Source organism: Chiloscyllium punctatum, chromosome 27, assembly GCF_047496795.1.
Source record: "Chiloscyllium punctatum isolate Juve2018m chromosome 27, sChiPun1.3, whole genome shotgun sequence".
NCBI lineage: Eukaryota > Metazoa > Chordata > Chondrichthyes > Orectolobiformes > Hemiscylliidae > Chiloscyllium > Chiloscyllium punctatum.
Genome location: NC_092765.1, coordinates 10,593,945 through 10,604,950, shown reverse-complemented (window position 1 = coordinate 10,604,950; position 11,006 = coordinate 10,593,945). Strand labels below are relative to the sequence as shown.

Genomic DNA, 11,006 nt, shown 5'->3' with positions numbered 1-11,006 from the left:
TGGTGGGAAAGATGCTGGAGTCTATTATAAAGGATGAAATTACGGCACATCTGGATAATAGTAACAGGATAGGACAGAGTCAGCATGGATTTATGAAGGGGAAATCATGCTTGACTAATCTTCTTGAATTTTTTGAGGATGTAACTCGGAAGATGGACGAGGGAGATCCAGTGGATGTAGTGTACCTGGACTTTCAGAAAGCTTTTGATAAAGTCCCACACAAGAGGTTAGTGAGTAAAATTTAGGGCGCACGGTATTGGGGGCAAAGTACTAGATTGGATAGAGAATTGGTTGGCTAATAGGAAACAAAGGGTAGTGATTAACGGCTCCATTTTGGAATGGCAGGCAGTGACCAGTGGGGTACCGCAGGGATCCGTGCTGGGACCGCAGCTTTTTACAATATATGTAAATGATATAGAAGATGGTATCAGCAATAACATTAGCAAATTTGCTGATGATACAAAGCTGGGTGGTAGGGTGAAATGTGATGAGGATGTTAGGAGATTACAGGGTGACCTGGACAAGTTAGGTGAGTGGGCAGATGCATGGCAGATGCAGTTTAATGTGGATAAATGTCTGGTTATCCACTTTGGTGGCAAGAACAGGAAGGCAGATTACTACCTCAATGGTATCAAATTAGGTAAAGGGGCTGTTCAGAGAGATCTGGGTATTCTTGTCCACCAGTCAATGAAGGCAAGCATGCAGGTACAGCAGGTCGTGAAGAAGGCTAATAGCATGCTGGCCTTCATAACAAGAGGAATTGAATATAGAAGCAAAGGGGTGCTTCTGCAGCTGTACAGGGCCCTGGTGAGACCACACCTGGAGTACTGTGTACAGTTCTGGTCTCCAAATTTGAGGAAAGACATTCTGGCTATTGAGGGAGTGCAGCGTAGGTTCACGAGGTCAATTCCTGGAATGGCAGGATTGCCTTACACGGAAAGACTGAAGCGACTGGGCCTGTATACCCTTGAGTTTAGAAGACTGAGAGGGGATCTGATTGAAACGTATAGGATTATGAAAGGATTGGACACTCTGGCAGGAGGAAACATATTTCCGCTGATGGGGGAATGCCGAACCAGAGGACACAACTTAAAAATACAGGGTAGACCATTTAGGACAGAGATGTGGAGAAACTACTTCACCCAGAGAGTGGTGGCTGTGTGGAATGCTCTGCCCCAGAGGGCAGTGGAGGCCCAGTCTCTGGATTCATTTAAGAAAGAATTGGATAGAGCTCTTAAAGATAGTGGAGTCAAGGGTTATGGAGATAAGGCTGGATCAGCCATGATCATATTGAATGGCGGTGCAGGCTCGAAGGGCTGAATGGCCTACTCCTGCATCTATTGTCTGTTGTCTATTGTCTATTGTCTATTGTCTAAGATGTCAAACCATTAGATTTAAATTTAATAGGTTTTTGCTAGCCAGGGCCTCTTGCTGAGATTTTTGTATCATCGATAGTCACAGGTGAGGTGCCAGAAGACTGGAGGTTAGCTAATGTGGTGCCACTGTTTAAGAAAGGTGGTAAGAACAAGCCAGGGAACTATAGACCAGTGAGCCTGACATGAGTGGTGGGCAAGTTGTTGGAGGGAATCCTAAGGGACAGGATGCACATGTATTTGGAAAGGCAGTGACTGATTAGGGGTAGTCAACGTGGCTTTGTGGGTGGGAAATCATGTCTCACAAACTTGATTGAGTTTTTTTGACGAAGTAACAAAGAGGATTGATGAGGGCAGAGCGGTAGATGTGATCTATAGGTTCCCCATGCGAAACTGTTAGCCGTTAGCAAGGTTAGAGCTTATGGAATACAGGGAGAACCAGCCATTTGGATACAGAACTAGTTCAAAGATAGAAGAGAGGGCGGTTGTGGAGAGTTGTTTATCAGACTGGAGGCCTGTGACCAGTGGAGTACCACAATGATCTGTGCTGGGTTCACTACTTTTTGTCATTTATATAAATGATTTGGATGTGAACATAAGAGATATTGTTAGTAAGTTTGCAGATGACACCAAAATTGGAGGTGTAGTGAACAGCGAAGAAGGTCAGCTCGGATTACAACAGGATCTTGATCAGATGAGCCAATGTGTTGAGGAGTGGCAGACAGACTTCAATTTAGATAAATGTGAGGTGCTGCATTTGGGGAAAGCAAATCTTAACAGGAGTTATACACTTAATGGCAAGATCCTAGGGAGTGTTGCTGAACAAAGAGACCTTGGAGTGCAGGTTCATTGCTCCTTGAAAGTGGAGTCACAGGTAGATAGGATGGTGAAGAAGGCGTTTGATATGCTTTCCTTTATTGGTCAGAGTATTGAGTACAGGAGTTGGGAGGTCATGTTGCGGCTGTACAAAACGTTAGTTAGGCCACTTTTGGAATATTGCATGCAATTCTGGTCTCCTTCCTATCGGAAGGATGTTGTGAAACTTGAAAGGGTTCAGAAAAGATTTATAAGGATGTTGCCAGGGTTGGAGAATTTGAGCTATAAGGAGAGGCTGAATAGGCAAGGACTGTTTTACCTGGAGCATCGGAGGCTGAGGGGTGACCTTATAGAAGTTTATAAAATCATGAGGGTCATGGATAGGGTAGATCCGCAAGCTCTTTTCCCTGGGTTGGGGGGAGTCCAGAACTAGAGTGCATAGATTTAGGGTGAGAAGGGAAAGATATAAAAAAGATCTAAGGGGCAACTTTTTCACGCAGATTGTGGTGCATGTGTGGAATGGGCTGCCAGAGGAAGTGGTGGAGGCTGATACAATTGCAAAATTTAAAAGGCATCTGGATGGATAAAGCGTAAGAAAGGGTTTGGAGGGATATGGGACAGGTGCTGACAGGTGGGACTAGATTGGGTTGGGATATCTGGTCAGCACGGATGAGTTGTTTCCGTGCTGTACGTCTCAAAGTGCTTGGTTTAATTTGATTGGCTAAATTTGAAAAGACTTGTTGTCTTGGTAAAAATTCTGCTTGGGTGTTTGATATGAAGTGTTTCAATTCAGATGCTCTCTGTGTACCTGCACTTTAAGCTGCTATTCAGATGTCCATTGTAACTTTCAGCACCAATAAAACACCATCTTTTAAAGGGACTACGCAAAGCTTTCCCTCATTTTACAGTTTACAATTTTACACACACCAACTTTGCAACACTATGCATATGGTGTCCTTGACATTAGGAAGACAAAATGCAGATTGAGTGACCTCTTGGCTGAACACCTCTGCCCTCTCTGTAAAAATGACCTCAAGCTTCCAGTTACCTATCACTTAACAACACCATGTATTCCCATGCCAACATTTCTTTCTCAGACATGCTGCAGTGCTTCATTGAGGTTCAATGCTGGAGAAACCACACCTCATCTTCCATCTCAGGACCTTACACACTTTTAGGGCTCAACATTGCATTTAACAATTCCAGAACATAAACACTCATATCCAAGTACATTACTTACTGCCACACCAAGGTCCTGTTTTATATGATATGGAGATGCCAGTGCTGGACTGGAGTGAACAAAGTTAAAATCACATGACACCAGGTTATAGTCCAACAGGTTTAATTAGAAGCACACTAACTTTCGGAGCGTCGCTCCTTCATCAGGTGGTAGTGGAGGGCTCAATCCTAACACACAATTTATAGCAAAAATTTACAGTGTAATGTAACTGAAATTATACATTGAAAAATTGATTGTCTGTTAAGCCTTTCATCTGTTAGAATACCATGATAGTTTCACTTCTTTCATGTATAAATCATAAAACCTTTTTTTAAAAAAACTTGCATTCTCAGGTTAGCTGTTAACAATGGTGACAGCCAGACAATATGTTGAAGGTGTTAGCCCCCTGTGTTCTCGATCTATGCCATGATGTGTAGATTGATTCTAATCTAAAAAGTGAGATAACGGAGTTTTACATGAATTCATGCAGTTTTTGAGCAAAGTACAATGTAACCCTGCAAGTACAAATTCACCCCACAAAATATGTGTGTGCATGTGGGTCTTTGTCTGTCTATGTGTGTGTGTGTGTGTGTGTGTGTGTGTGTCCAAGTGGGTTGGGGGTTGTGAGTGTGACAAAGCGTATGTGTGTGTGTGTGTAGTGAGTGCAGAGTGTCTTAAGACTCTGAGGGGGTGCATGTGTGAGCGTGGGAGTTTGTGTGTCTGTCTGTAAGGGTGTGTGTGGGTGTCTGTGTGCGTAGGAGTGTGTGTGTATGTATGTGTGTGTGTATAGTGCAATGGGGGTCACTTGTAATGTGACATGAACTCAAGGTCAGGTTGAGGCCCTCTCTATGGGTACCAAACTTAACTATCAGCCTCTGCTTGGCCACTTTTCGCTACTGCCTGTCCCGAAGTCCACCTTGGAGGATGGTCACCTGAAGGTCCGAGGTCAAATGTCCTGGACAAGGTCTTGTGTGGGCAAGGTCTTGGTGAGGTGCTCATCCTCATTGATAATGTGTTGCAAGTCACGAAGAACATGGCATAGTTTTTCAGCTCCTGGGAAATACTGAACAACGAAGGGTACCCTGTCGGTTGTAGCACATGTCTGTCTCCTGAGGAGGTCATTACAGTTCTTGTTGTGACACGTCGGAACTGGCGGTCGATGAGTTGGGCATGGCGAGGAATCACTGATAAAACTACACAGTGACATCAACAAATTTCATTCCACCATCAAACTCACCATGGACTACTCTCGACTATCTGTCTTATTGTTGGACACATGCATCTCCATCAAGGATGGACACCTCAGCACCACACTCTACCGCAAACCCACAGACAACCTCACAATGCTATACTTTTCCAGCTTCCACCCAAAACATATTAAAACAGCCATCACCTATGGACAAGCCCTACGCGTACACTGGATCTGCTCAGATGAGGAACAACAGGACGGACACCTGGAAGTACTCAGGGATGCCCTCACAAGAACGGGGTACAATGCCCAACTCATCGACCGCCAGTTCCGATGTGCCACAGCAACGAACCGTAATGAGACTCTGAGGGGATGCATGTGTGGTGTTGTATGTCTCCTCAGGAGACATACACGTGCTGCAACTGACAGGGTACCCTTCATTGTTCAGTATTTCCCAGGAGCTGAAAAACTATGCCATGTTCTTTGTGACCTGCAACACATTATCAATGAGGATGAGCACCTCACCAAGACCTTGCCCACACCTCCACTACTTGCCTTAAAACAACCGCCAAACCTCAAAGAGATCGTTGTTTGTAGCAAGCTGCCCGGCTCTCAGGACAACTCCATACAACCCTGTCACGGTAGATGCTGCAAGACGTGTCAGAGTGTGGACATAGATACCACCATTACGCATGGGGGACACCTCCCAACTTGTACATGGCAGGTACTCATGTGACTCAGCCAACGTTGTCTATCTTATACATTGCAAGCAAGGATGCCTGGAGGCATGGTACAGTGGGGAAACCGAGCAAAGGCTAGAGAACGGATGAATGGGCACCGCACAACAATCAACAGATAGGTGTGTTCCCTCCCAGTTGGGGAACACTTCAGTGGTCCAGGACATTTGACCTCGGACCTTCAGGTGACCATCCTCCAAGGTGGACTTCGGGACAGGCAGCAGCGAAAAGTGGCCGAGCAGAGGCTGATAGCTAAGTTCTGTACCCATAGGGAGGGCCTCAACCAGGACCTTGGGTTCATGTCACATTACAGGTGACCATCATTGCACTATACACACACACAGATACTCCTACACAGACACACACATGGGCACACATATACACAGCCGCGCACACAGACACCCACACACACACACACACCCTTACAGACACACACACTCCCATATGCATCCCTTCACAGACTTAAGACACACTGCACTCACTACACACACAAACGCTTCCTCACACTCACAACCCCCAACCCAGACAGACAGACAAAGACCCACATGCACAAATATATTTTGTGGGGTGAATTTATACTTGCAGGGTTACATTATGCTTTGCTCAAAAAATGCATGAATTCATGTAAAACTCCGTTCTCTCACTTTTTTAGATTAGAATTAAACATCATGACAGAGAACACAGGGGGCTAACACCTTCAACATATTGTCTAGCTATCACCATTGTTAACAGCTATCCTGAAAATGCAACTTCTTTTTATAAAGGTTTTATGATTTACACATGAAAGAAGTAAAACTATCATGGTATTCTAACAGATGAAAGACTTAACAGACAATCAATTTTTCAATGTATAATTTCAGTTACATTACACTGTAAATTTTTGCTATAAATTGTGTGTTAGGATTGAGCCCTCCACTACCACCTGATGAAGGAGCGACGCTCCGAAAGTTAGTGTGCTTCCAATTAAACCTGGTTGGATTATAACCTGGTGTTGTGTGATTTTTAATTTAGTACACCCCAGTCCAACACCGGCATCTCCAAATCATAGTCCAACAGGTTTATTTGAATGTTTTCTGAGCGCTGCTCCTTTGTCTAGCTACCTGACAAGGGATCAGCGCTGCGAAAGTTTGTACTTTCAAATAAACCTGTGGGATTATAACCTGATGTTTCATGATTTTAAACTCTGTTTTATATGGGTAGCTTGCAGTAAGCCAAACCATTTTACATTTTTTTTCGCACCCTGCCTGGTATTTATCCCTCTCCTGACCTATCTTCAGCAATCTGTCGGTTTGCCCCTACCTTTTTATTCTCTCCCTCTGAGCACAGTCTCCACTGCACATTATTCACTCCATTCCTCCATCCATCAGCATAAACAGCATAATTCTCCCACCTGTTTTAAGTTCTGGTGAAAGGTCATCAGACTCGGAACGTTGACTTGGCTTTTCTCTTTTCAGACTTGATAAGTTTCTCCAACAATTTCTGTTGTCACCTAACGGAGTAACCAGCTATTCTTCAGTTTGTTTGTCCTGCAGACCCTATGTCGTCGACCTCTTTTCCGAGAGATATTGGCATTTAAAATCTCACCATCCACCAAACGCAGGACAGTTATATTATTTTTTGAGAAATTTGTGTTTTCGTTTTTTTTGTTCAAGGGTGTCATTGCCGCGCGCCCGCCATGACGGTGTCGTCATCGGCGGGCGGCCATGGCCGTTGCCTGGGTAACGGAGCTATGGCCCTCAGGTGGCTCTCTGTACGGTCCCTGGGCCAGAGGGGAGCTGATCACTGGGGATCTCTGTGTCGTGTAATGGCCAGGGGACTTTGCGAAGCTCTAATTTACCACAAGCATGGCGACCCTCTCCGTGTTGTCCGGTAAGAGAGTAAACTAGATTCAGAGTTACTGATAGAGGCGGAAAAGAGTTACCAATTGAGGTCCGGCCCATATCGCAGGCTGTTACTTTGGAGCCAGCTGCTGCATCAGTTCAACAACCGCTTCAGGAACTTTTACCATTAATATATACTGACAAACAATAAAATCTTCAAGGGTGTGCTTTTTTAACCTCGTGCCCCCGAGTGAGCATAATTCAATATTGTACACCCGTGAAAACATGGGATTACAACTCTACCGTTGTTCATCCACCCCCCCCCCCGCAGTTGGTTCTTCAAATTTCAATTTGGAGTTCAGGAAACTTTTGGAAACTAGCCACAGTAAAGGTAGCAAGAAAATACGACACTAATGAAATATATAATTAAGGTGACTACTGTAAACTAACTACTTTCCCACATCGTGCAAGCAACATCGAGGTGTGGAAGATGACGCTGAGTTTTAAAACATTTCATAGTATCTTCTAGAACTCTGCGATTTTGTGCCAGGAAGCCTTTCCTTCCAACATGAGTAATTCATTGACTTTGGGAAACTGAACTAAGTTTTATTATTTATTTACAGAGACTGAGCTGATGTAACTTAGATTGCCATAGTATTAAGGGTTTGGATGGGGAGGAATTTGTGTGTTTGGTGAAAAAATTCTCTACGTAGATGGCAGAACACAAAAAGGACAAAACCTGACTGCCTCTTGGGAAATAAGGTAGGATAAGTGACTGAGGTGTTAGTCGGGGAGCACTTTGGGACCAGTGACTATAATACTTTTAGTTTCAAAGTAGCTATGCAAAAACATAAGTCTGATCCACAAGTTAAAGTTATAAATTTGGGCAAGGCCAATTTTGATGATATTAGACAGGAACTTTCTAAAGATAATGGGGGAGACTGTTTGCCTGCAAAGGGACATCTGGCAAGTGAGAGGCTTTCAAAAAGCTAGATAATGACAATTCAGGGCCACTGTATTCCTTTCAGTCTGAAGATCAAGGCTGGTAGCATTAGGGAAGGCTAACTACAGATATTGAAGCTCTAGTCAAAAGAAAATCAGGCATATGTCAGGTCTGGACAGCTGGAATCAAGTGAATCCAGCTTGATTCACTGTGGTTGTAGAAGTACACTTAAGAGGAAAATCGGGAGAAGAGAAAGGGAACATATGAGATCTGTGGCAGACAAGGTAAATCTAAAGAGATTTTACAAGTGTATTAAGGCGAAAAAGTAACTAGGGAGAGAATAGAGTCCCTTAAAGGTCAACAAATTTATCCATATGTGGAGGCACAGAAGATGGGTGAGAACCTCAATGTATATTTTTTGTCAGTATTTATTGTGAAGAAAGACATGGAAAGTAGAGAACTCACAAGGAAATAGTGATGTATTGAAAAGAGTCAACATTACGGAAGAGGAAGTCTTAAAATAGCTAACCCCCAGGACTTATCAAGTGTATCCCAGGACATGTGAGAAGAAATTGTGGGGCCATAGCAGAGATATGTACATTTTAGACAGCTGTAGGTGAAGTGCCAGAAGACTAGAGGGTTGCTCATGTCATTATTTGAGAGGATGCAGGAAAAAGCCAGTGAACTGCAAACTAGTGAGCCTAATATAAGTGCGTGTAAGATAATTGAGGGGATTCTGAGATACTGGCTCCACATGCATTTGGAAGGGCAAGATCTAATTAGGGATAGCTAGCGTAGTTTTTTCTATGGGAAATCGTGTCTCTATAATTTGGTGAGGTTCATCAAGAGGTAACCAGGAAGATAGATGAGGGCAGTGTGGTAGATGCTGTCCATGTGGACTTTAGCAAGGCCTTTGACAAGGTTTTACATGAAAGACTGACTAGTAAGGTTAGACCACATGGGATTGAAGGAGATCTAGGCAATTTATTTCAAAATTGGCTTGATGGTAGGAGGCAGAGGGTGTTGCTTTCTCTGTAGAGGGCAGTACAAGTGGGATATTACACTCTGCTTGTGACCTGCATAAGTTGGAGCCTGAAAGTGGCAACACCTGTTTGTGCCTGTCAGGTGTTGCTGATTAAGGCCTTGAGCCTGGGGTCTTAGATGTTTCAATCCACCTGCCTGGAGGGACTTGGGCCTGAAGCGCTTTTGTTCCACTGAGAAGCCTGGTGGCCTGCATTTCTATTTGGTTAGTTGAAGATTGAAGTAAGAACATCATCTGTGACTGGGAGGAGTTGCTGCCTCTGATTGAGGCCTGGGGCCTTGAATGCTGCAACCTGCTTGGCTAGAGGGACTAAGTATGGGACTCTTACTGCTGCCTTTGGAAGTCTGGTGGCCTGCACCCTTCCTCGGTGAGTTAAAGACTGAACTGATAACACTTGCACCTGAGAGGAGTTGCTACTGCTGAATTGAGTCCTCGAGCCTGAGGCTCTGTACTGCTGCTGCTGCCCTGAAAAGCTTGGTGGTCTGCATTTATACTCAGTTGGTGCCCAAGAGGGTTGGTTCCTGAAGCCTGGACTTTTCCCTTCAGTCAGGGGATTCGGGTCTGGATGTTAATAGTTTGGGCCCAAGTGAGTGAGTGTACAGCTCTGTTATCTGAGGATCCGTCCAGTAAGGAAGCTTGCAGAGTTCTGTGTGAGGACCTTCCACAGGTCAGCTCCGAGGGTGTCTCAATGGTCCCCTCTGAGTTCTGACTGGTGCCCTCAACCATCTTTCCAGAGGCAAGTCCCCAGGACTGGATGGGCTGACCATGGAATTCTTCAGAGTATTCTGGGATGCCCTGGGTGGGGGAAGTGACTATGCACAGATCCTGGATGAATGTATTGTGACCAGGGAGGCGCTGCTTTCTTAGCAGAGGACGGGAAGGTGGGAGGCAATGTATCGCAACCAGAGAGATACCCCTTTCTTGGTGCAGGGCTGTCATCAGGCTGCATAAGAAGGGGGATCTCCTATTGTTAAAGAATTGCATCCAGTCTCCCTCCTCTGCCGGGACTACAAAATCTTTGTCAGGGCACTTTCGACTTGTATTGGCACTGTGCTGGACCACATGATCTACCTTCCAGACTGGAACATCCTCGGCCAGCATCTACTTGGTCCAGGATGTGATCCATTATTCCCAGAGGACTAGCCTGTTGAGTGCCTTTCCCTTCCTTAGTCAGGAAAAGGCATTCAACAGAGTGGATTGTGAGTATCTGCTCAGGACTCTGAGTTTCAGGTTCAAGCTGCACTTTGTCGCCTGATCCGACTTCTGTATGCTATTGTGGAGTGTCTCGTGAAGGCTAATGGGTCCCTGATGGCAACCAGTGCTTTGGGAGAGGAGTGCCTCAGCGTGCCCCTGTCCGACCAGTTTTATCTTCTCTGCATGAAGCCATTCCTGTGCCTCTTAGGTAAGCAGCTTTTGGGTCTGGAGCTGGAGGTGGCCCTTTCGGCTCCTCATGTTCACAGACTCAGCTAACCTTCGTGAGTTCCAGCAAGTCGATTTGGCAGGTGGCACATGAATTACCAATAGATTGTCATTTTGGAGTAAGGAAAACTCGAAGCAAAAATACAAAAACATTTTTATTAGCCTGGACTGCACGAGGATGAGAAGTTTTGCCAGATATGTCAAATGTGTCAAGTAATTGGAAAATCTTAGGCAATGATAAAACCAGCACCCTTAATAGCCATTCCTGCATTTAAGGAATGTTCTACAAGAGTCTTAATTTATTGCGAAGGGCCCCTATCTAAAACAAAAAATGGGAATCAGTGTTTGTTGACCATAATGGATGTGTCTACTAGATTTGCAAAGACCATTCCAATTCACACTACCACAGCTAAAAGAATTGTAAAAGAGTTAGTTTTTTTTTAAAACT

At 44.6% G+C, this 11,006-nt stretch overlaps 1 protein-coding gene across 3 annotated transcripts in view; it reads left to right on the top strand.

Annotated features, from left to right (window-relative positions):
- Nucleotides 1-7,028: 7,028 nt before the first annotated feature.
- Nucleotides 7,029-11,006, top strand: part of mecr (mitochondrial trans-2-enoyl-CoA reductase) — a 69,932-nt gene continuing 65,954 nt past the window's right edge. For all 3 annotated transcript variants that reach the window (XM_072548060.1, XM_072548059.1, XM_072548061.1), the window contains exon 1: nt 7,029-7,203. In XM_072548060.1, the coding sequence (XP_072404161.1) occupies nt 7,064-7,203 (140 nt within the window). In that variant the 5' untranslated portion in view covers nt 7,029-7,063. The remainder of the gene's footprint in view (nt 7,204-11,006) is intronic.